The sequence below is a fragment of the Nannobrachium achirus genome (genome assembly GCF_963921795.1).
Source record: "Nannobrachium achirus genome assembly, chromosome: 14".
In the NCBI taxonomy this organism is placed as follows: domain Eukaryota; kingdom Metazoa; phylum Chordata; class Actinopteri; order Myctophiformes; family Myctophidae; genus Nannobrachium; species Nannobrachium achirus.
The window spans coordinates 5149817-5176868 of NC_137821.1; the positions used below are offsets into that span (position 1 = coordinate 5149817).

Genomic DNA, 27052 nt, shown 5'->3' on the forward strand with positions numbered 1-27052 from the left:
CTGTTTATTCAGTTCCATGCATTGATTAATATATTGAATATTTGTATCTATACATTCTATAGATATTAGCTGGAAACCTGAGCCAATTACAAACTCCATAAGAAATGTAGTGAAGCTTGGTTATCAATAAGCTTTGGGCTTATCGAGCCTGTTATCGAGCTGGCCTGGGAGACGAGCTAAGTTTATAGCAATTATACAGTACCGTTCATGATATAAAGCCATTTAACACTTATTGCACATTAATCAATCGTTTTAATGATATCTTTTTACTTTTGTCATGTTCATTTCATTCTAAATGACTAGTCCTGTTCCCAGGTGTGTGCGATGTGGGATTGAATGTAGGAGTCTCAGAAGTAATGTTGGCAGAACAGTCACCATCCATGCCCAGCAATACCCGTTGTATCCGTCTGTCTGGCTGGCACTCTTTTTATGACCATATATGGTGTTCCGTGTCCAGGCCAGTCTGTGATGTCAAATGTGGGCACTGTAGTGATGTCCGTCAGTGATGTCAGTCTGGCATTGTTACCATGGCGACGACACTGTGTAGTATCAGTGATGTCAGCATGCAGACAGACGTCGGACAGACCTTCAGTAAATTAATAGTCAGGTGGTCAGCCACAAAGTCACCGTCACAAAACTGGCCAATAAAAAAAGATAGCAGTTCTGTTCAGAATTTGTCGTCTTTCCAACAAATAGAGAACCTAACCCTAACCCTAGCCAAAAATAGCAGATCTACAAGCTTGTAGATCAGCTATTTTAGGCAAAGAGGTTTGGTGTATAGGGGAAAAAGAGCAGTCCAAGTACAGAGTGAAATGTTAATGTTTTGACAGTTCTAGTGGTTAAATATCTGAAAACACAAATCGTCATGAATCCAAAATACACTGATGATTGTGCTGTCAAACGATGAAACTATATGGAATCTATGAAAAAAGTTGTGGGGGTCCCTGCTTCATCTCTCTCAACTAAGGGGTCCTTGGCCTGAAAACGTTGAAGACACCTGGTATAAACTATAATAGTTTTGTTGTTGTTCTTCCTTCTAGTAAATAGAAATATATCAAAACCGTTCATTTTGTATTTTTTTTTAATTATTTACAATAGTGAAAATAACCGATCTACAAGCACACAACGCCTCGCAGAGCGAGGCGTGTGCTTGTTTTATTTTTTTTACCATTTTTGTAGATCGGCTATTTTCACTAGTTTTGTGCGACAGTCTTGTGAGATGAAGCGGGTCTTTACGGGAAAAAAAAACATACAAATTTGAAACTTGGCAAAGTGAGATTAAAACATACATATTGATGATATCAATAAAAGGACAGAGATCTACTAATAAACTCAACCTTTATTAGCAAAAAAAGAAAGAAAAGTTTGTACAGTAAAGAATTGCTCTTATTAAAACGGTGACAGATAAGAACTGTACATTAAAAAATCCCTCAATTTATCTCAATATCAATTTCACAAAACAAACTCCAGAATAATATACTGCTACTGCGGAACCGAACGGCACGAATAATCATTTAAAAAACGCATCAAGAGACAAACAATCATCACGTCTTGCCTTTTCAAAACACCAAGAGAGACAATAACATTTCAGCAAACCTTTACAGTTCCTCGCCCGCACTGTCTTCCCTTTAACAAACATCCCATAATAACCTTCAGGCTGAGAATTAGTCCTACGATGCCAGTGAAAAAAGTCCAATTAGTCAGTGCACAATATGCATTATACTTTATTACCCCCCAAAGAATATCACATTTGAACTGGGGACCCCCCACCCTCACCCTGACAAGCACTTGTAGGAGTTGGGAGGACGGCATTGGATTTCATTTGTGAAAATAGCAGACCTGTGAGCTTGTAGATTGGCTATTTTCCACAAATGTAGATATTTCCTTATATTATTTGACAATAGAGTAACAAAATCATGATGTGACTCGCTCATCCCCTGGATCCAATGAAGTAATTTCTCTATGGAGAATAACATTGAGTCATCTTAAAATCGTCTCATATAAGCATTGCGGTCCAAAAATAAACAAACAGTCTTTGCGATATTGTCGGCGAGGTGGCTCTGTATGGTTTATGATAGTCAGTCACTCATATTTGATAAAGCCTGTTTCTAGCTAAAATGTAACTAATTCGGCGACAGTAACATTAGCGTTTTCTCATCATCAGTTGATTCTTCATATCCATGAGTCAAACCACTGAGATAATTTGTTTATATTTGGAACACAGTTCTTATATGACGCGATATGAAAAAGGTCTGTGGGAATTCAGATTGGGGGAAATGACTATGGGAGTGGAGCTATGATTGGGCCTTAGACAGGATAGGGAAACTGTGTAAATTACGTCACACTTCACTACTCTATTTGGACAATGGTTTTGACCAGTTTTTATAGTATAGTTTGTTGTTGAACTTTGATGCAGTGATGGTCTTATTCCCTTTCTTTTCTTTTCCTTTTTGAGGTCTTAAAAATACTTACATTTTACAACTTAAATTTACTGTCATCTGGGGACCCCTCAAAATCATGTGTGGACCCCCCGGGGGGGTCCTGACCCAGAGGTTGAGAACCACTGGTCTGATACACATGTGATTATGATGCAACTCTACCATTTAAAATCATCAGATGCTTTCCCTTTAGTTAGTTGTGTGTGGGGGTTTACCATGGGGATACTACCATGCTACACCAGTAGGGGGAGCAAACAGACAGATTGTAACATTCAATGTAAATCATGTAAAAACAATAAAACTCCCTCATAAATTCCCTTTAATGTCCTTGTTTTTGTGCCAAAGGTTTCTAAACTAAACATAAGTGACATTGATTGTAAACATTAAACAGTAAAGCAATAAAATAAAATGAAATAAAAACAGTGACGTGCAGTTTAGCCCCTGAGCCTAGTAGGGCCATTATTGTTGTCCAAATATCGATATTCTTCCCCTTTTCAAAAATAGCTAAAATCAAATATATATATATTCTTTAACCAAATACCTCAATATGTCTATTACCAAGACATTCTACTCAATTGTGGCGACAAATTCTTAATCTCTTTATTTTTTACAATTTCTAAATGAGTGAAAACCAAATATAGTGATATTTTTGACCGAATACCCCGATATTGTGAGGATAAAACCCCAAAGATTGTCCATAATAAAGGGAAAATAGCCGATATACCTAAGTTTGCACCACTAAAACGTCGCGTCACGCCTCAGAACTTGTAGGTCGGCTAATTTTGGTTAACTCTGAGTATAAAATAAGGCTTAAAGGGATAGTTTTTTTTTTAAAGGGACAATATTTTGATGACCAGTTCAGCAGTGGTTCCCTATGGAGACACAAAGAGCCTGCTTTGGGTGGGTAATCAATAGGGGAAAAAAGTAATTTTTGGGGTGAACTAATCCCTTTAAGTGGTAAAAGTTGACACTTGAGCCACTTCCCGTTATTACAATATCCGAACTCCCAGACCATAATATAGTCTCGTATCACAATATCTATGTAATGGAATCGATAACGCATCTGTTCTGCTTCAAACGTTATTTTATGTTTTAACTATCAAAACAACAGCAGATCTACAAGCTCGCAGCGCGGCACTCGCGGAGCTTGTATATCTGCTATTTTATTTATTTATTTATTGAAAAATCATGCAATTCTTTGCAAATCTCTGAATATATTATTCTTTTAAAGCGAACATTATTTTGGGATGTGGGACAGCCGCCAAAATACATAGTTTTTCAAAAACCTTAGGATTTAGGAGACATTTGTAGAATCGGGTCAAAAATATTCAAAAACTTGCACAGATGTTCAATTATTTTTCAAATATAGCTGATCTACAAGCTCACAGCGCGGCACTGAGTGCCACACAGTGAGCTTGTATATCTGCTATTGCAGATAGCTAAAGCATATAATAATGGTTAAAGTATTGATACCCCTCACAGGGACTGGCACTGTGTGTGTGTGTGTGTGTGTGTGTGTGTGTGTGTGTGTGTGTGTGTGTGTGTGTGTGTGTGTGCGTGTGTGTGTGTGTGTGTTGGGGGGGTGAAACATAGGGCCCTGGGCCCTCACAGGGACTGGTATCCGCTGGACCTCCTCCTGCGACCAATCAGGTAGACGATGACAACGATGATGATGAGGACCAGGAGGGTGACGCCCACTGCTATGGCCACCCGGTAGTCCTGTTTGTCTGCCTGGCAGCGGTCCTCTGAAATACATGTTAAATACATGTTAAATACACATGAAATACACATTAAATACATGTTAAATACACGTTAAATACATGTTAAATACATGTTAAATACACGTTAAATACATGTTAAATACACGTTAAATACATGTTAAATACATGTTAGTACATGTTAATACATGTTAAATACATGTTAATACACATTAACATGTAGTCCTGTTTGTCTGCCTGGCAGCGGTCCTCTGAAACACATGTTAAATACATGTTAAATACACTTTAAATACACGTTAAATACATGTTAATACATGTTAAATACATGTTAAATACATGTTAATACATGTTAAATACATGTTAAATACATATAAAAATGCACAACTCCGCTGAAATAAATATTTCTGTTGATACACACAAAGACATCGGGAATAACTCTGGCTTGGACCGAAAAATTGTTAAAATAACAATTTAGCCGATAGCCGAAACTGATGCTATTCGTTTATATATTTATTTCCCCCTTTGTACGATGTTTTTTTTACCAGTTTTTGTAGTATAGTTTGTTGGTGACCTTTGATGCACTGATGGTCTTATTTCCTTTTTTTATTTTCCTTTTTTGAGGTCTTAAAAAGACATTTCATTGTCATCTGGGGACCACTCAAACTCACTTGAGGACCCGATTCTATAAGTGTCTTTTGAATCCTTCTAAGGTTTTTTGAGAAAACTATGTTTCTATGTCAGCAATCTGGCCAGCCATCGTCAAAGAAAAGGTCCTTTTCACTTAACTGGAGCTCAGTTAGTCTGTTCTTGAGAGACTACTATGTCAGTGGTTCTCAAACCTTTTCATGTCAAGGACCCCCAAAATGATATTTATTTGGCCACGGACCCCCATCTCAAAATATTTAGTTCCCGGGACCCCCCAGAAGCAAAATTTGAGTTACAAACCATCGCTTTAAAAATACATATATTCAAAGATTTGCACACATTCTCACGTCTTTTTCCAAAAATAGCAGATCTACAAGCTCGCAGCGCGGCACTCGGTGCCGCGCTGTGAGCTTGTATATCTGCTATTTTTCACTGGTTAAAGCATTCAATAATTCTAGGCCTAAATGGGTTAAAAGTCCTACAATTGTCACTTCACTGTCACCTATAGGGAAGCCTCCCAAACATCACTAGACCCACAGGTTGATGACCTTACGATAGGGACTGAAGTGGACAGAAGTGACTACTGCTTCTGTATTTCACATCTCCATGGTAAAGACTCCAGTACATACATTATTATAGGATGTGAAATGTTGGGTTTTTGCGGACGGTGATGGAACGCACGCACCAAGAGTTTCCCTTCTGTCTGTCCTCACGTACCACCTCTGATGTCATGTGAGGACAGCCAATCACAAGACAGACCTCTTTGTCAGGTGACTGACATCATGTGACTGCTGATGACAGCTACCAACGGTGGAAAATAATTCAGTAGGTTTAGTTAAGTACTGTACTTACAGTAAGTACAATTTTGAGGTATTTGTACTTTACTTGAGTATTTCCAATAGGCTACTTTTACTTTTACTCCACCACATCTCGGACCCAAATATTTTACTTTTACTCCACTACATTTATTTGAAAACTTTAATTACTAGTTACTTTGTAGATTGTTTATTAACCACTTAAACCCTATCCACCTTTTTCCGCGGTAATTTACTGGAGATTCTTTTGCACCACACTTCCGGTTAACAGCAGACATACAAGCTCACGTCGCGTCGCAGATGCAGCCCGTTGTGAGCTTGTAGATCACACTCGGCTGCGGCGCCGGAAGCTCCGTCCAACTTCTGCGCAATGCACAATGGGATGTTGGAAAATGTGGATACATTTCGGCCATTTGAAAATAGCCGATCTACAAGCTCACAATGCAGCACATTGTGAGCTTGTAGATCTGCTATTTACATTTGAAGACTTGAAATGTGACATTCTGCATAATGAGTAGGATACTTTTACTTTTGGTACATTTTGATGGCAATACTTTACGCAAGTACATTTTGAATGCTGGATTTTACTTGTAAGGGTGCACACACACCAAAATATCATTGAGAATTTAGCGTTTTTTGCAGAAATCCTCTACTGGCATGAAACTGCCCGACTCTCATTGAAATGCATTGTCGGAACGCGGATTCCACTCTCATAGGTATTTTGGTGTGAGGGCACCCTTACAGAGTATTTCTACATTGCTGTATTGATACTTTTACTCACAGTAAAACATTTGAGTACTTTTTTTTCCCCCACCACTTAGAAGCAGCAGCTGGAATGTATGGAAGTGAGTCAGCAGAAGTAGACTTCCTGAAATGGAGTCGACAGAGAGATGAGAATCCTGGTGTACTTTCTGCTACCTCAACCACAGTCTGTCTCTCACTGGTGGAAAAAGTACTCAAATGTTTTAATACTGCAATGTAGAAATACTCTGTTTGTTACAAGTAATAGGCCTAGTCCGGAATTCAAAATCTACTTGAGTAAAAGTACAAAAGTATTGCTATCAAAATGTACTCAAACGTTTACTCTAGTGTTGCTAAAGTGTAGTTGCTTATTTGGGCTTCCTTCTTAAATGTTGTTTAAACAGGTGACCCCGAAACATTTTCATGTCAAGGACTCACTAAATGAAATTAAGATGTATTTGTCCACAGACAAATGAGGATGGAGGGGGAGGGATTTCACCAGACCTCATTAGCATATTATGAATTATTAATCAGGCCAGTCTGACAGGTTGTGTGGCGGCTGACATCCTAATAAACAAACACAACTTTCTTTTTAAACTTGCTCTGAAGAAGGCTTCACGCCGAAACGCGTCAGCGTTCAGAATAAAATGGAACTTAATATCTGAGCCTGTCTTGTACTTTCACTCTGGTGTGCTGCTTTTTCCACTCATGTGGATCCTTGAATACAACTTTCTTTTAACCCTTAACGGAACACTTCACCCATTTGTAGTCTACCATGACTTTGTGTATAATTGGTTCTCAACGGGCCTGAAAATTAAGGCCCGGACAAACTGGGCCCTGCTGGGCCGGGCCAAAGCCTCGGCTCGGCTCGGCCCGAACAATTACCATACTTTTAGGCCGGAAAACGCATGTCATTATGCGCTTAACCATAATGTCCTCAAAGTCACGCATTACAACAAGCTTTAACCTGAGCAGATTGGAAACGGCGGCTTCCACCAATTGAGTGCAGTGTGCGTGCGTCTCCAAATAAAAGGAGTCGGATCAGAACCAAAAGAAAGAAGAACTTACGTGTTCCAAACTCGTATCCCTTGGTCTTGGTGAGGTCGAAGGCCTGCATGCGGCTGTTAGTGATGTCCAGACTCAGCTTGTTCCCCATGTCCACCGTAACGTTCCTACAGGAGTAGGAGTGACCGATGGCCGCGCTGAACAGACGCACAGAGCTGTTGGACGCCGTGAAGTCACTCTCTGGAAAAACACAACAAAAGTTTACAGTTTAAGCCTCGAACAGAGTCGGGTGTAGTGCGGTGTAGTCTTTTTGAGTCATAAAACTACAACGTTAACGCTCAAAAAGACTACACCGCACTACACCGCCCCGACTCTGTTCGAGGCTTTACAGTTTAGGCATTTAGCAGACGCTTTTAATCCAAAGCGACTTACAATAAGCAGATAAAACATCACAATAATAAACAAGATAACATGTCAGTACATCAACAGCAATATAACAAATGCAAATGGATATCTATCTAGAAAAAACACAATATAATCAGTAAAGTTCTAAAAACCTAAAAAAAAAACAATGCTAACTAGCTTCAAGTATGGTCAAAACATATTAGAGCAGGGGTCTACCACGTTTTCAGGCCAAGAACCCCTTAGCTGAGAGAGATGAAGCAGGGACCCCCTCTACATGTTGTATGAATGCTGAGAGAGATGAAGCAGGGACCCCCTCTACATGTTGTATGAATGCTTTAGGCAGGTTTTCATCGAATTGTTTGACAGCACTGTCATCAGTCTAGCCCAGTGGTTCTCAACGTTTTCAGGCAGCGACCCCCAAAATAATCATAGTTGAACTGGGGACCCCCCACCCTAAGAGCACTAAGAGTTGAGGCATTACATTTTGTATATATTGTGAAAATAGCAGATCTACATGCTCACAACGCCAAGGTTTAATTTGTCATTTTAGAGGTCCTTAAATTGTCACTTTAGAAATGTGCAGATACCCTCCATACACTTAAACTTTATGTTGGTTTGTTTACAGTTGAGTGAGAAAACAATATTGCACATTAAGTTAATCATCTGGGGACCCCCCAAAATAATTTGGGAACCCCCTTGGGGGTCCCGACCCACAGGTTGAGAACCACTGGTCTAGCCTATGTTGGATTAGTGTTTCAAACATTTAGCCACTTAAATTATAGATACATAATAAACTTGACCTTTCACTCTGTACTTGGTCTGCTCTAGCTTGGTTACTACTACTTGGTTAGCTGATTTAACAGCTAACAGAATGATCAGACTCACTAAACGTTGATCAAAATAAGAATTAACCGGTGTGCATGAGGTCATACAGAATCATTGTATTCTTAAAAAATTCAATTGTCTGTTTTTTTTTTGTTTTTTTCGTGCATGCAAAGCCCTTAATTGTGTGCACTTCCTGTAAATGAAGTAATGCAGATGTTTATCAATAGAAAAAAAAAAAAAAAAAAACTGATCCCTTCTGCCACACATCAGAGCAGCAGCCAAACAAGCCAGGCTGCATAGCCGCACGCACGGACGCACGCACGCACGCACACACACACACACACACACACACTGACAGTAATACCACACAATGGTGTCTAAAGTGACTAAGTACTTTTACTCATCCCTAACCCTGTTCCCAGCAGATACACTGTCACACTGACAGTAATACCACGCCTTATTGTGTCTATAATTAGTGGTGTAAAGTAACCAAGTACATTTACTCAAGTATTCTTTGCTTCAGAGAAGTATTTCCAATGTTCAGTAGTTTTACTTTACTCCACTAACATCACAGAGGAAATTATTTTACTTTTTACTTCATTATTATCACAAAAAAATAACTTTAATTACTAGTTACTTAACATACATTAAGCAATTCAGCTATTTCAGCTATTCAGCCAGTCTACAAGATCACTCCGTACGTTGTTGTGAGCTTGTAGATCTGCTATTTTCAAACGATTATTTTTGAAAACTTCAAACGGGACATTCTGCATGGTTCAAAAGACTGGCTCATTTTAGTTACTCGTCACTTTGTAGATTTTACAAATCACTTCAACCCTACATACATTTCGTTCGTATATACATTTCGGCCATTTGAAAATAGACGATATACAAGCTCACAATGCGTTGCGTTGCTTTCTACTTTTGGATATTTCGATACCAAATACTAACTGCACTAACGGAGTATTTCTACATTGTGGTATTGATATGTTTTCCTCCACTGTGATAGTAATCTGATACATTGTGTCTTTAACAAAAGGCACACAAACAAGGAAGTTGAACCAGCGGCCCTGAATGCTGCTCGTTAACTTATGTAAATATTTGCCAGTTTGAGCAGCGATCGTGCCTGAGTTATAAATAGATACACTTTAACACTGAACATTTAACTGTGTTGGTGATAAAAATAAAGAAATAGGTCTGTTGATCATCCTTGTGCCAATGTTAGCACTCATGCCGTGTGATGCAGGTGTAAGACCTGTTGTGTGAGTTATAGGCATAACTGTGCCAAAATGCATAGTTTTTCTACGTTTTTTTTTTTTTTTTTTTAAGATTTGCTGTAGATCTGCTATTTTGTACTAGTTGAAGCATAAAATAATGGCTAAAGTGGTCCCAGGTTTTAAAGGGTTAAGCTACTGGGCCACAGGTTGAGCAGTGTGTGGGTCACTCACTGTCAGACAGAGGGTAGGCCAGGTGGAACGCCACGGAGTCCACATACACCGCCTTATCAGTTTTATTCTGAAAGAACAGGAAAAACATCATCAGTTTTATTCTGAAAGAACAGGAAAAACATCATCAGCTTTACTCTGAAAGAACAGGAACACATCATCAGTTTTATTCCGAAAGAACAGGAACACATCAGCTTTACTCTGAAAGAACAGGAACACATTATGAACTTTACTCTGAAAGAACCGTGCATCACTAGACTTTCCGCCTCGGAGGAAGGCCTGGTATTTGTAAAAAATCAAACCCAAGTTTGAAGTGAGCGGTGGTGTGTGTGTGTGTGTGTGTGTGTGTGTGTGTGTGTGTGTGTGTGTGTGTGTGTGTGTGTGTGTGTGTGTGTGTGTGTGTGTGTGTGTGTGCGTGCCACCACTGCTATTGCAGTTGATGCTCAGGGCAGGCTAGACTCAACAGCACCTCTCTGGTCACCCAGGGGTACTGAGGCTACACCAGAGGCTACATACAGACACACATACATACATACATACACGGATACACACACGGCCACGCTATGGAGACGGTGTGACCACCGCTCAAAAAAAAAGAAAAAGAAAAAAATGGTAACATAAACATTATAATTACTGAATGTCAGACTTCAGGTTTTCTTCAGAATATGTATGACAATGATTTACGACACTATGGCACATTAGGAGTCCAACTAGTACTAGTTGTTCTCACATGTTTTATTTGCAAGGACCTCCATAACTCTGTATAAATGGAATCAAAAGGACCGGTTACAGAGATGTTACAGAGATGTTATGGTCATTCAGGGCTAGCTCTTTTTCTGTTTCTGGTTGATACCGTCAGGTCACAAATTACTGTGAAAAGCTCCACCGGCTGTCCGTCCGTCCGTCAGTCAGACTGTCCATCACGCATCATCACGTCACACTTTTGCCCTACTGTTACCTCTGCCACCACTGCCATCATTTCTCACATGGCCCTCTTCTAGCGCCACCATCAGGCCGATTTTTGCAAAACACATTTTTGAACACTGCTCCTACAGATTTTGCTCTAAAATCATCAACATGCATCTGTCCCATTTCCCGTATTCCCTCCTGATTGGCTACCATTGCCTTCTAAAGTTTGTGTATCCGATGTGACAGTCGCTTATCTCCCGATTAGGGAGTCTTACTGGTAATATTATTAACTGGTCATTTTGCATGCCAGTGGCAAAAATGTACCTCTGTGACAGTGACATACAGTAAGTAAGTCAGTGACACAAATGGACTTTTGACAAAAAATTTCCACCACTATCCAGCATGGTGACGACCTCTGTAGCCATGTTTCCATAAACGTATTCGAATTAGGGAAGCGAATTATCAGAATTGCGTAATAAGACAAAGCAAATTTAGCCCGTTTCCATTTGCGGGTGTCATTCGAATTAGCGACGCTCGCATGGGTTGACAGAGTGCTCATCCTGCAAGTTTCAGCGTCCTCTGGAAGGTGGCCGATCTGCAAGCTCACAGCACGGCGCGGAGACGCTGATGCGAGCTGCTATGAGCTTCTAGATCGGGCACTTTTGGTAGCGCAACACTGCTGTGATGAGGAAGGGTTAGCCACGGATGGCTTATTGACTCCGGGAGTGAAAAAGGGAGGATTTTCAAGGTCCGTGTCACTCTGTGTCTAACAAACAACCGGTTTGTTTTGTGGGCTATAAACGCTATACAATGGACGTTTAAGCGGCAGGGGGAAGTGTTATGTTTCCATAAAAACATTTTGCGAATAAGCCGTCAATGCGCAAAAAAGTGGCTTTATGGAAACGCCACTAGTGACAATGACATAACGTCAGGTTAGTCACAGGAAGACAGGCCTTGTGATGTGAGCTGTGGTAACGTTCAGGCTGCTGACTGGAGGTTTGGTGGTTTCACACATGTGAGCGTTGGAGAGTACAGAAGGTTCACGTCAGGTCTTCACTGATTCATGGTTTTATCATCAGAGTTTCCCGGCTGTCACAAGAGGAGGCTTCTTAATTCTCACTTCAAACTTCCCCATAGGGAGCGATGGCAGTGCTCAGCTGTTTCACATTCATTAGTAGATCGATCAGGGGTTCCCAAACTTTTTTGTCTCAGGGCACCCCATAAATATATATTTTTTTAATCTGAGGCACCCTTACATTATAATTTTCACTCCCAGCACCTTATATTCATAGCATATCGTCGTTGTCGGGTGGAAACCTTGTATGTCCAAAACCGTTTAACTAGTGAAATCAGCAGATCTGCTTGTAGATCGGCTGTTTTCACTAGTTATGTTCGACAGTCTTGTATGATGAAGCAGGGCTTTGCAGGGCTTGGAGATACAAGGTTTCTGCCTGACAGTGATGATATTTTACTGATTATGTTGCGAAGAAAACGTTGAGAGAACAGCCATTTTGGTTAGAACTGACTGAAAATAACTTTGTACTTCAAGTTTAAAATGATATTAAATAGGTGTCCAAATAAATTCCAAATATATATTATCAAATGATCTAGCTTCTGACTAACTGGCCCATTTTCACTGATGTGCATAGTCCCTTGATTGATCACTAAACCATAGTTTTGTGGGGCTGTGGGGCTGTTTTTAGTCGAAGGAATGTTTTCCGTGCAAAACAAAAGCTTGCAAAGGGATTCAGAATCATGAAAAAACCTTAGTTTGACCCCTCACATGCTACTTAAAGCAGATTTTTTGGGGGGTATTTGTTCATGTATAAATAGTGTATAGTATAGTAAGTGAATGGGACCCAAACTTTTACCCTATATAAAAAGAAAAGGTGGTCAGCAGGTGGACTCTTGACTGTATTTATAATATTTTAGGCCAAAAAAACTATACACCAAATTTCATACCCCACCTCAGAGGCATATAGTCAACAAAATAAATAAATAAATAGCATGGAAAAAAAATGAACAAAAGAGGAGAGATCCGAGCACTCAAAAGAGTTTAAAAAAGGAGGAGAGTGGGCGTAAAAACTGGGTACTTTATTTCGTAATAATAAAAGCCAAAAGGCTTTTATTATTACGAAATAAAGTCCGCTCTCCTCCTTTTTTAAACTCTTTTGAGTGCTCGGATCTCTCCTCTTTTGTTCAAGTTTTATCCCACTGATCCTAGAAGCACCCACTACACGCTTTTAACTTTGCCGCTGCCTCCTTTGAGCACCTAGTTTTCTCTTGTTCACAGCCTGGAAAAACAAGCAGAAAAGAATCCACCGTATGCAGTGGGGTGAAGGTTGCTCTCTCTGCCCCGTTCTGTACAAACTCAACTCATGCTGCTGACAACGGGCGAAAAACACTGCGCTGATGATCTGCAGCCGCTTATCAGTTTGGTTTGTGTTTGCTGAGAACGCAGCAAACACACATTGATAACACATACAAAAAGAACACCCACACATCCATAAGAAATATTAAAAAAAAGAGGGCACACACGCACAGACACGCGCACACACACACACACACACACACAGGCTGAAAAACCATTATGTCCGGCATGATCAGCAGTGGTTGGATTAGTACTAAAATGAAGTAAAGGTCCGGTATTAATATGCAGAATGTCTCATTTCACAAGCTAAATATGTATACAAATCTTTTGAAAATAGCTAAAGTATAGAGAGGGCTGGTTAATGTACTGTATGGTTAAAGCTATACTGTGTAAGATTCTCAACTAGTGGTCAGTAGCCATATAGCAAACCGCGGTCGCGTTCGCGTCTTTCGCCCGTTTTTCGTACCTTCACACCCCCGCGTCTGCCTCCACAACGCCGAGAGCTATCTTTGGAGGGGTCCCTGGTTCCTGTGCGTTCAGGCATTCCGGAGAAACGGACTACTTCACCCTGCCTGGTAGGCGAGATTACCTTTTGAGTAAAGAGACACACGGGCGACTACAAATATGGCGACCCCACTTCAAGATGCGCTGTGATTGGCCGGTAGTGTACCATGTGTGCATGATCGGCGATGTGATTGGGCAACGTATACACAACGTATACAGATGATGCAGATTACGTCAATTTTGCGCGAAATCCGGTCCACGGCCAGGATCATAGAAAACATATAAAGAGAAGGCTTCAGAAGCTGAAATAACGGAGTGGGTGTTCTAAAACTTTAGCGATTTAACAGTTAGGACAATTTTAAGATTTGTTTTATAAAAAAAGTTACATGGTACAACTTTAAGTTTAGTTTAACTAAAGTTCTCAAATAATTGTAATGCAGTAAAAAAGCACAATATGTGTCTCTGAGATGTGGAGGAGTAGAAGTAAAATGATGGAAATTTGAAATACTCTGGTAAAGTGAAAAACTAAAAAAAGTACTTTAGTTTAGAGCAGGGCTACTCAACTTAAGATGGCTCAGGGGCCACTCAGCAAAATACCAAAAGTCCAAAGGGCCGCAAGCTAAAAATGACGGTCCCATTTTGGACATTTACAATGATTTTGTAACACACTTATGGCAAGTCTAATAATTAAGGAAACACCCAGAAAACAAACAGCCACATTTCCATCTATATAAGCCAGGCCAAACCTCATTGAACCAAAAGATTGTCATGGATGGAATGAAGAAATGATCAAATGTTATCAAATTAGGCTTTATTCACAAACTTTGGCAATGTAAAGGTTTGTTTTCTCATGCCAATAACGCTCCTTTTCATTAATAGGATGGATTTAAAATAAATAGACGTTTATATTCAATCACTCAAACCCCAGCATCCCTATTCTTGGGGGACATTGACCAAAAATAGCCGATCTACAAGCTCACCACAAGATGCATTGTGAGCTTGTAGATCGGCTATTTTTGGTTAAGAGTTGTTAAAAATAAAAATAACTCAAGTACTGTTCAACTCAGCCAGTTGTGGGCTTCTGTGCTTGTAAAACAGTTTGATGCTTTGAGTTCTCCTTCAATGAGCAGTTAGTTGTGTTTAAGCTCAAAGCATTAACTGTTTTACAAACTACTGGCTGAGTTGAACTGTACTTGAGTTATTTCTCCATACAACAACAACTCTTAACCAAAAATAGCCGATCTACAAGCTCAAAATGCATCCTGTGGTGAGCTTGTAGATCGGCTATTTTTGGTGAATGTCCCCCAAGAATAGGGATGCTGGCGTTTGAGTGATTGAATAATAAGTATAAACGTCCATTTATTTTAAATCCGTCCTATTAATGAAAAGGAGCGTTATTGGCATGAGAAAACTTCCCCATTTGGGGTACAAGCATAGTTCCCTGGCTGCTACGATCTGTTGGAATGTGTGCACTGTCTGTCTGTCGGTGCTGACTGGCGGAGTCACGGAGGCAGAGACAAGTACGTCTTCACTAGCCTAAAACATGACGGTCCGGGTCGCGAGCGTTCATATCGCACGACCGTCATGCGTCTCCACTCCAGTGAGCCCGACTGTGGTTGTCTGCAGCCTGCTGCAAAATCTCTGCAGATTTGTCTGTCTGACCGTCTCGTTGTACAATAGATCTAGTGTAGCCACCTGCATCTCCGCACAGCTGTCTGTGCTCTGTGCATAATGCATTGACTCGACTGCATTCGCTTCCTGACTACGGAGTCCACCGAGGCTCAAACATCACCGCATTTTGCGTTGCGCGTTAACTTTGACAGGCTTAGAAAAATCATATTTTTATTGGCATGATCATGACGGGCCGCACAGACATGCGGAAAGGGCCGCATGCGGCCTGCGGGCCGCGGGTTGAGTAGCGCTGGTTTAGAGCTTTAAGATTTCATCCCAAGCCTTTTCACAAACTTCTTGTGAGAAGTGAGTGACAGTGAGTGACTGTGTGTGCGCGTGTGTGTGTGTGTGTGCATGTGTCTCTATGTCTTAATAAAGACACTCAGTTGCGCAGCAAATCTCAATTATTTGAGTGAGAGTGACAATTAATCGTCACGTAAAATCTCATAATGGTGACAGCCCTAGAACCAGGTAGGATGGGTAAATGACGTCACTGCTCTATAAAAGCTCTACTTCAGTTAGTTTCCAGCAGCGGCGTTGCGGTGGCCTCTGACTCATCACGCTCTGCAGAGTTCCCCTCCTGTCACCAGAATCTGAGGACCTTCCTCTTTACTCTAAACCACACACACACACACACACACACGCACACGCACACGCACACGCACACACACACACACACACACACACACTGCCTCACTTCCACTATGAGCTTGTGATCTGAACACCTGTGATTCGTGCAGGCACTCCAGAAACGTTTTAAAGCAGGGGTCTTCAACAGGGGGTCCGGGACCCCTATAGGGAGTCCTCAGAGTTACTACAGGGGGGGCCGCCAAAATCTTTGTGTGATAGGATTTTTTTCTTTTCTTTTTGTTGTTCTTGTAACTCTGAGAGTGTATGCATGTAACTCTGTGAGAGTTGAGTTAGCGCTGTGGATTGTACTGTGTATAATGTATACTGTATGGTATGGGTGGGGGAATCTAGTTTCAGTTTAGGTGATCCCCAGCTTTCACGCAAAGCAGGCTCATGAGACATAGGAAACTTGTGGTTCTAAAACGGCTAGTTCCATTCCTTAATTCTGATTGGCTGGTGTCCCTTTAATTGCTGTGGTATAGGAGACTATAATCCACACCTTGAATCAGTTTATATCAAACCCAGGTGTGTTATTTCTTTCCACAGTGTTCCACAGTGCACCAATTATCTGCACCTGTGTTGTTGGCAAAAAAAACTGGGAACTACTTTCTTGTAGCTGGGAAGTTTCTGGCAGACCTTGTAGTGAATTATTAGTGAAATAGAACAGTTTTAATTGGTACATGTCTATGATTTTTCATATTGTAACCGTTTTAGAAAAGCAATAAGCCATGCGAGGCATGTGGTTACCTGTATTTTACACCGGCTGAGAGGGTTGGAGACACTCGGCTGCGTCTTGTGTCTCACCACACCTCTCAGCCGTTATAATATACCAGGTAACCACATGCCTCTTGTGGCTTATTGCTTCAATAACAGACAGATGCCTAATCAATTCAATTCAAAGGAGCTTTATTGGCATGAGAAAACATACTAATGAAAGGATCAGAACACCTGCTGCACTCAGGCTGCGCTGTGTGGATTTTGAGCCGTATCCAACACGACAGCCATGTAAACAAACACACAGCGTCATTTACAACTAAACGTTGCTCTGAAGAATGTCTTTTGAAGCGATTTGAAGCGAGGAATAGATGATGCAGTAGTTCTATTTGACAAACACGTGCATTGCATTCTATTTGACCACCCCAAAGAATCAGTGAAGAAGCATCATTTGTTATGAATGTACCCTGTTGAACAGGAAGGTTATGTGATGTGTATTAGATAGGATGTGAACATTAAGTTACCTTATTGAACAGGAAGGTGATGTGGAGGTTAAGTTACCTTATTGAACAGGAAGGTGATGTGAACATTAAGGTACCTTATTGAACAGGAAGGTGATGTGAACATTAAGGTACCTTATTGAACAGGAAGGTGATGTGAACATTAAGTTACCTTATTGAACAGGAAGGTAATGTGAACATTAAGGTACCTTATTGAACAGGAAGGTGATGTGAACATTAAGTTACCTTATTGAAAAGGAAGGTAATGTGAACATTAAGGTACCTTATTGAACAGGAAGGTGATGTGAACATGAAGGTACCTTATTGAACAGGAAGGTGATGTGAACATTAAGTTACCTTATTGAACAGGAAGGTGATGTGTCCCTGCTTGAAGCCCAGGGTGAGGTTAGCCTTGTCCCCAGTACACCCGCCACTCGCTGCCACCTCTTTGGGAACAACTGAAAACACCTCCTTGGTCTGGGGAACACAAAAAGACAAGAGACACGTTGTTGTTCAATTAGTCACATGTACATTTTACAATTTAAGTATTTAGCAGACACTCTTTATCCAGAGTGACTAAGTCTTACAACAAGCAAGTGTAGCCCCAATAGTTAGTACAGCCCTGCCAATCGGGCTCAGCCCTATTGGCGTGATGGTTTCTGCGTTGGTGTGGCGAGTGGAAACCCCGTGGTTCAATCCCCGCTTCCACACATCACAAATAACTGTAATGTAATAAATGTACAGTATGCTATCAGCAGTGTTCGGGAAGTTAAAGTTACATGTAACTGAGTTACCTAACTGAGTTACACTTTGTTGTAACTTGCTGGTAACTGAGTTACATTCAGCGAAGTTATAATTTTACATTTACGTTTTGTGAAGATTGACAAATGAAATGTCATGACTCATGTCCTCAAGGATATTATATATATATATCCTGTAGGATATTATATTTTGTTTCATGTACACCAAATGTACATTCTCAATTTAACGCTGAAAAAAAAGTAACTTGAAGTAACTCAGTTACTTTTTCTATGTAACTTGAAAGCTTTAAAAGTTACATTTCTCCAGGGGTATAACTGTAACTTGATCAAGTTACTACCATGGTGAGTTACTTGTAACTTAGTCTCGCATGGCCGCGATTTGGGAAATGCTCCCGTCAACAGTCTGGGGCACGGAAATAGAAACGATGAGTGCGAGATAAAGCGGATGTGACGCAACCGCTCCCTTGGTGCAGTAGCAATAACATGTCCTACTGGAAGCGTTATGTCTCCTTTCAATATTTCTGGGGGCGTTATTTCTTATTTCTGTCGTGTTATTGGTGTTACCTCCGTGATGTTTTCAAACATTTTCTTAAACTATACACCCATAACCAGTAAGGCTCCCTAATCGGGAGATAAGCGACCGTAGGTCACTTATCTCCACAAATAAGGCAAAAATGTGTTTTGCCAAAATCTTCCTGATCCATGTTGATGACATGAGTGTAGACATACTGTGCAGTGATTTTCGTGATTTTAGGGCAAAATCTGTAGGAGCAGTGTCCAAAAATGTGTTTTTAAAATTCGGCCTGGTGGTGGCGCTATATGGGAGAGATTCATGTTGATGGGATGAGTGTAGACATACTGTGTACCGATTTGCGTGATTTTAGGGCAAAAATTGTAGGGGCAGTGTCCAAAAATGTGTTTTGCAAGAATCGGCCTCATGGTGGCGCTAGAAGAGGGCCATGTGAGAAATGAGGGGTGGGGTCTCCGTGCCGGCAAGGCGGACGAATAGGTACCGGCCCCGGCTGTCCCGGTCGCTCCTAGCCGGAGTTACGGCATTTTATGTGAGCTGCAGTGTAGGGGGTCCTCCACTGGGGGCGCCACCACTTTTGCATCCGTTCTGGAGCACCAGGAGTGGGTGGTCCCCGGGAATTCCCCGTGAGCAGCCCCGTTGGGGTGGTCATTTGGTCAGTTTAGCACATTTGGTCATTTTTTACATCTGGGGGGGAGCTCCGGGGGTCCTTGGAGGTTGTAGTTTGGCAGGCAAGGAACGTGTGTGCAAAATTTGGCATGGATCGGGGCAACGGTTGCGGAGATATGAGCAGGGCAAGAGTGTGACGTGTGAGGTGTGACAGACAGACGGAGGGACGGACGGACTGACGGACTGACTTACACTTTGTGCAGGGTTTGATAGTAAATGCGACCTACGGTCGCAACAAGAATAGGCCGCTCAAATTACTTTGTCTGAGCTATTGTGTTTCTGTTATGTTTCCAATGGGACTACAGTTCAGTACAGCACTGGCTACTTCCGATACTCGCCGTTCGGGAGCTGCCGTTCCAGACTCTATATAGCATTCGGAGATTGTGGAATAGTTGTCTGGCTACGCGAGACTACTTGTAACTGTACAAGTTACCCTTTCAAAGTAACTTCCCCAACACTGGCTATCAGTCAAAGTGGGACAGCGGACCACATGACCTGACAGGCAGTCATCAGTCAACTGATCAACGTCCAGGTGTCAGTCACTCCCATGATGACAGGTGTCAGTCACTCCCATGATGACAGGTGTCAGTCACTCCCATGATGACGTGCTGTTGCTAATGGCTCTGATAAGGATAAGCCACCGGTGTTGTTGTCAAACTGGGTCACATCCATAGCAATGATAGCATGTCAGGTGAACGGCTGCACTGCATGGAATGCCTTAAAGAGATGTTTATCTTAAAAAAAAAAAACACTTCAATGCATTTCAACGTCTACTCATGTTTTTGTGCGCAGTTACAAACCCAGTGCTGTGTTCTACGTCAGGGGTTCCCAAACCTTTTTGTCTCAGGGCACCCCATGAATATTTTTTTAATCCGAGGCACCCCTACATTATAATTTTCACTCCCAGCACCTTATATTTATAGCATATCGTCGTTGTCGGGTGGAAACCTTGTATGTCCAAAACCATTCGTTTTGTATTTATCATTTATAAAATGTACTAAACTAGTGAAAACAGCAGATCTATAAGCACACAACGGCTCGCATCGCGAGGCGTTGTGTGCTTGTAGATCGGCTGTTTTCACTAGTTTTGTGCGACAGTCTTGTATGATGAAGCAGGGCTTTGCTTCACCAAAAGATGTACACATTTGAAACTTGGAGATACGAGGTTTCTGCCTGACAGTGACGATATTTAAGTCATTATGTTGCGAGGGAAACGTTGAGATAATACCCATTTTGGTTAGAACAGACTGAAAATAACTTTGTACTACAAGTTTAAAATGATAATAGTGTCCAAATAAATTCCAAATATTATCAAATGATCTCGCTGCACACCTGGACTGCCGTCACGGCACCCCAGGGTGCCCCGTCACCCACTTTGAAAACCCCTGTTCTACGTGATGCGGGGGCCTACACCGTATACTGTGAAGAAAAGAATTAGAAAGAGCTTCTGCCCTTGAGAACCTTTCAAAGTAACGTATCTGCTAGCCATTATGCACTGGCGTATGAATGGCCGCGGATCGGGGACAAGCAGAGAATGTTAGAGAGGCAGGGGCTGAAACTTGTAAAAGGGCCTTTTGGTGAAAATATCGAAAATAGCAGACCTCCAAGCTCACACGTTGTGAGCTTGTAGGTCGGCTATTTTCGGTGCTTGATACCACACTGAACTAGACAGTTCAATACTGGAGATGTGGTGTAACGGCATGGATTTCTACACAGAGAGGGCAAGTCTTTCAACATAAGATGCTGCATTCAAGTTCAGGAGAGTTTGGACAAGGTAATTCTCTTGAATGCTGCCTTCAGGTATGGCATGGAAAGAGGGGGCATTTGCATTTCTTTCACCATAGTAAAAACTACATTCATGGCCTGGAGAGGGTACTTTTTAAAGACTGATAAAAGGACAGGGGCTGAAGCCCCCTTTGATGTCTATGTGTGCACGTGCCTTCCACGGATCGTAGATTATAGTATGCCCTCAAAACACACCACTGTACTGTACACTCCCTCAGACAGTTTTCAAGTTGCTTGATTCAATTTCACACTTGATATTATGTGTTATGTTTTACAATGACTTATCTGAAATAGGGCTGCACAATATATCGCCATCGAGCTATGACCACCAATATCAGTATCGCGAAAGGCAACAATATCGCAATATATCGCCCTGGGCAATATATCATCCATATCGTTGCCCATATCGCCTATATCTTTGCCCATATCGTTACCTTTTGCTACACTTCAAATATCACAATAACAAGTGTGGGAACCCAATAGCACTTAACGTCAAGAGTGACGTTGACTTATTATAACGCCGTTTTTTGAATAATGCTTAGTTTTCCCTGTTGCAACACTTAAAATACTGAATATGAAATGTGTACGGTAATATTGTATATGGTATAGATATTGAAATATCTGACATAAATATCGAGATATGACACATTGTAAAACTACATTTTAACCACGATAGGCTCATTGAAAACACACGTCTCTGCTTCTGGTGACTGATATCGTCCTATATTTATATTAAGTTACGCTACGCTACCTTGCCGTCGACCTGCAGGCGGATCTGCACCGTCATGTCAGCCATGATGCAGGTGGTGCCGTCCAAGGCCTTCACGCTGTAGTTCCCCTGCAGCGTCAGGTTGGTGCGGGGGGTGGGCACGGGCGGGGTGGGGGCCGGGGTGGTCGGCTTGGGTGGCGCGGTGGTCGGAGGTGCGGTCGTTGGGGGCGCGGTGGTCTTGGGTGGTGCGGTGGTTGGGGGTGCTGTGGTTGTGGGCTTGGGTGGTGCGGTGGTTGTAGGCTTGGGTGGTGCAGTGGTTGGTGGTGCGGTGGTTGTAGGCTTGGGTGGTGCGGTGGTTGTAGGCTTGGGTGGTGCGGTGGTTGTAGGCTTGGGTGGTGCAGTGGTTGTAGGCTTGGGTGGTGCGGTGGTTGTAGGCTTGGGTGGTGCGGTGGTTGTAGGCTTGGGTGGTGCGGTGGTTGTAGGCTTGGGTGGTGCAGTGGTTGTAGGCTTGGGTGGTGCGGTGGTTGTAGGCTTGGGTGGTGCGGTGGTTGTAGGCTTGGGTGGTGCGGTGGTTGGAGGTGCGGTCGTTGGGGGTGCGGTGGTTTTGGGTGGGGTGGTTGGGGCTGGTGTGGCTGGGGTCTCGGTGGTCGTAGGAACAGGTGTTGTGGCATTTTTCTTATTGAACTCCTCTGCAGGAATCACAGTAGCAGACGGTTTGTCCTCTGACCTCCTCTCTTCAGCGGGAGACAGAGCTACACACACACACGCACACAAACACACACACACACACACACACACACACACACACACACACACCCACACACACACACACACACACACACACACACACAAAACACAAAAACAAGACACAGAGAGAAGGTCCGCTCCGTTACAACTAGGTTATTTTATACTTTAGCTAGGAAAATAGCAGATCTAAATATTCCTACGTGAGGCCTTTGTCTGAATAGCTCAGTGGGTCTCAGCCTTTTCAGGCCATCATATCTGAACTGGGGAGACCCCCCCCCCCACCCTGACAAGCACTTGGAAATGTAAGGAGTTGAGGTATTACATTTTGTTTGACTTGTTTGTTGAAATATTGTGAAAATAGCAGATCTACAAGCTCACAACACCTTGCAAGGCTAATTTCTGTTATTTTCACAATTTCTGCCTCTTTCTTATATTATTCGACAAGTTGGCCACTGTTTGATCAGTATTTTGATGCAGTATTTTTTTTTCTTTTCTTCCATTTTCTTTTAGGTATTAAAAGTCTTAAAAGTCATTAAATTGTCACTTCACTGTCATCCCCAATAAATAAATGAAACAAATCATGCAGGGACCCCCCTGGGGGTCCCCACCCACAGGTTGAGACCCACTGCTGACAGCAGGGTTCAAAGTGTAACCGCTGTTGTCGGGTGGATGTATGTCCAAAACCGTTCCGTTTTCTATTTATCATTTTAAAAATGATCTAAACCGGTGAAAACAGCCGATCTACAAGCACACAACGCCTCGCATCGCGAGCCGATCTGCTATTTTCCCTAGTTTTGTTTCCCTAGTCTTGTATGATGAAGCATGGCTTTCTTTACTTTACAAAAAGAATGTACAAGTTTGAAACTTGGAGATACAAGGTTTCTGCCCCACAGTGAGGATAGGCTGGTTTATGATGGTTGAGGTTATGGCCACACAGTTTATAGCCTCGTTAATATTAACCAGCGCTGCAAAGTAACTTAGTGCATTTACTTCAGAACACTTTTGAGGTATTTGTTTTTACTTTACTTTAGTATTTCCAATTTCCAATAGTTTTTCTTCTACTCCAGTCTCCACTATATCTTGGATCCAAATGTTGTACTTTTACTCCACTACAATTATTTGAAGCCTTTAGTTACGAGTTACTTTGTAGATATAAATTATAATGTTATAAAACACAAATTAACCACTTCAGCCCTATTTTATACCTAGGCTATTTGAAAATAGCCGATCTACAAGCTCACAACGCGTCATGAGCTTGTAGATCTGCTATTTTCAAACATGTTATCCTTTTACTTTTTGTACTTTTAGTACATTTTGATGCCAACACTTTCATACTCAAGTATATTTAGAAGTCCAGACTTTTACTCACACACCAAAATACCTAGAGTGGAATTCACCAATGCATTTCAATGAGAATGGAGTGCTTTTTTTTTGCCAGTGGATTTCTGCAAAAAAACGCTCCATTCTCATTGAAATGCATTGGCGGATTCCACTCTAGGTATTTTGGTGTGATGGCACCCTAACCGAGTATTTCTATAATGCCATATCGATACTTTTACTCAAGTAAAACATCCGAGTACTTTCCCCACCACCGGTTAATATTAACTTGGAAACTCCTCCAACAAGACAGACAACACTGTGAACACAACACACTGGAGGAAAGAGGCAGTCCACCATCCAATGAGAAACATGAAAATCCCAGCTAAATGTAATTGAATAAAAGTACAAGAGTTGGTTGGTTTATGGATGTTTTATAATATTTATAATAATATTAATATTATTGGAGTAGAAGTATAAGGCAATTGGAAATACTCGAGTAAAGTGCAACTACCTCAAAAATGTACAGTATTTAAGTAAATGTACTTAGTTACTTTACACCAGTGGTTCTCAACCTTTTCAGGCCGTGACCCCCCAAAATAATTATATTTTAACTGGGGAGTGTGGACCCCCCACCCTGACGAGCACTAAGAGTTGAGGCATTACATTTTGTATAACACAGTTCTATTGTGGTATTATTTATAGGTATTAAAAAGTCCTTAAAATTCTGCAGTATACCCTGTATGTTGGTTTGTTTACTGTTGAGGGAGAAAACAATGTTGCACATTAAGTTTATAAGTTAATCATCTGGCAAAAAATAATAATCTGGGGACCCCGCTGGAGGTCCCGACCCACAGGTTGAGAACCACTGTAAGTTTACACCAGTGTTTTCCACCGCGTGTGAAAACTTGCGGAGTGAGCCTTTATGAGAGCACAATCATGTGACCACGGCTGCAGATCCAGGAAGCTGTGTCATCTAAAAACATGCATGAGGAAGTTTAACACTGTAAAAACAATCATAAATATTAATAACAACCCCTGGTACATTTATATATGTAATGTAATACATATTTCACAACACAGCCTTATAGAAACAATCCTAGGGGGGGAAAGTGTGTTTCTTTCAACTTTACTTCAAAAAGTTCCCAAACAACTCTCATGTGGCTGTTTTTTTTTCTGTTCCCCTTCCACACCACAACATATGAGTGTTCATAAAGTTTATGGGAATAACCTACTTTTCATAAAAGATGAAAATCATTTAGCCTATTATTAGTATTATTAATAACGTTATTATTATTAGGCCTATTATGCTATTATTACACAATATTAATGAAATGTAGGCTACATGTTTGAAACTTGACGGTCGTTTCTCACGACCGTCATGGATCAACCTCAACCTGCTGGTGCGCAGTCTGACCAATTTGCCAGGTACATTTACACAAACGTTAAGATTTCAATAATAACGTGCGTACTGAAGGCTCACGGATGTCACGATATGGTACGCTTAAGCAGAATTACCCTTATCTTCCGTATTGTTTAATAAAAAGCATTTTAATCCGATCGACGGCCATTTTCTTGGATGCGACCCCATCGGTTGTGAGGTGTACTGCGCTCTGATCTACGTTCAAACCTTTTTAGAAAATGGCCACCGATCGGATTAAACTGCTTCTTATTAAACAATAAGAAAGATAACAGTAATTCTGCTTAAGCGTACCATATTGTGACATCCGTGAGCCTTCAGTAAGCACGTTAGTTTTAGAATCTGACCCTTTTTCTGGCCATACGTTGCTAATTGGCTAAACTGCTCCACACCAGGTTCAACCTCATCCGTGACTGTCATGTTTCAGATCACCCTCGGCACCAAAGAACGCACGCACGCACGCACACATGCACGCAATAGAATCATCGAAGAATTCAAAACACAACAACATAAATCATGACAGTCGATAACTTTCTCCACCGAAACATTAGAGAAACACTAATAGAAACAAGGTAAAAAAAATGCACCGAAATCGGAACATTTTGTTCCACGAACGGCAAAATAACCCAGAACTCGCAAAACCTGTCAAAACAGCTTGGTTATAAAAGCGAGTTGCACAAAATAAAACAAGTCATATACCTGCCACCGCCGCGCAGACAGCACAGAACAGCAGTAGTCCAGTCTTCATGGTGCCCGGATCGATCACTATGAATGATTATTATCGATCAGTTTGAGAGGCCGTGTGTGTGTGCGTACAGTGCGTGCTCCTGCAGTGTGTGAGTGTGAGCTGCTCTCTCTCTCTCTCTCTCTCTTATCAACAGAGTCAGACTGACCTGTGTCACAGACTGAGTTAAGTATCAGTGCAGGGGAAACGAAACTAAAAAGTGTTTGAGGAGGAGGAACAAAGAATGAATGTCCAGTCATCTATATCTCACATTGGTTCTCAACCTGTGGGTCGGGACCCCCAGGGGGGGTCCCCCATGATGTTTAGCCTTGTTTTCTCACTCAACAGTAAACAGACCAACATGGTATTCTGCACATTTCTAAAGTTACACATTAAGGACTTTTAAATTGGAATAGTTCACCACCAAAATGACTTTTTTTCTATTGATTACTTATGCCAATATATTGACTTGAGTTCATTAATATTTTTAGTATTTGTCTCATTCCTAACTCCTAAGAGAAAAATGTGCTAATGGTAAATTTACCCCCATTTATTCCAGATGGGGACTCAAATGTATTTGGGTCTCCATCCAGAATCAATGGGGGTAAATGTATTGAAATCAAAGTATTGTCTTAGGATTGCGACACAAAACTAAATAAATATTATTCAAATCAAGTCAATAAGGCATGAGTAATCAATAGAAAAGGTCATTTTGGGATTGAACTACTCCTTTAAGACCTTTTTTGTACCTCTGGTCAAACATTGGCCAAATTGTCAAATATTAGGGGCAGAAATTGTGAAAATAGCAGATCTACATGCTCACAACGCCTCGCAACGCAATACAAAATGTTATGCCTCAACTCTTAAAATGTGATTATTTTGGGGGTCGCAGCCTGAAAAGGTTGAGAACCACTGCTCTAACGCAGGGTTTTCCCAAAGTGGGTGCCGTGGCACCCAAGGGTGCCTTGATGCCAGTCCAGGGGTGCCAAAGAATACATTTATAACATTTTAATTCAGCAATATCACTTCACACTATGCTTATAGTAAAACACACC

At 41.4% G+C, this 27052-nt stretch overlaps 1 protein-coding gene across 1 annotated transcript; it reads right to left on the reverse strand.

The window, feature by feature from the left end:
• Positions 1-1321: 1321 nt before the first annotated feature.
• Positions 1322-26166, reverse strand: LOC308298727 (uncharacterized protein). The gene is made up of 6 exons (XM_080742384.1): positions 25973-26166; positions 21832-22541; positions 17694-17813; positions 10041-10107; positions 7426-7602; positions 1322-4183 (listed from the first exon to the last, which is right to left on the reverse strand). Exons 1-6 carry the CDS (start codon positions 26019-26021, stop codon positions 4044-4046), a joined length of 1263 nt encoding a protein of 420 aa, XP_080598510.1. The 5' UTR covers positions 26022-26166; the 3' UTR covers positions 1322-4043.
• Between the last annotated feature and the right edge of the window lie 886 nt (positions 26167-27052).

Coding starts and splice junctions, on each gene's coding strand:
- LOC308298727 (XM_080742384.1), bottom strand. CDS start 26,021: ATGAAGACTGGACTACTGCTGTTCTGTGCTGTCTGCGCGGCGGTGGCA. Junction 10,108..17,693: donor TCACCTTCCTGTTCAATAAG/GTAACTTAATGT, acceptor CTGTTCTTTCAG/AATAAAACTGATAAGGCGGT. Junction 7,603..10,040: donor GGCCTACCCTCTGTCTGACA/GTGAGTGACCCA, acceptor GTGTTTTTCCAG/AGAGTGACTTCACGGCGTCC.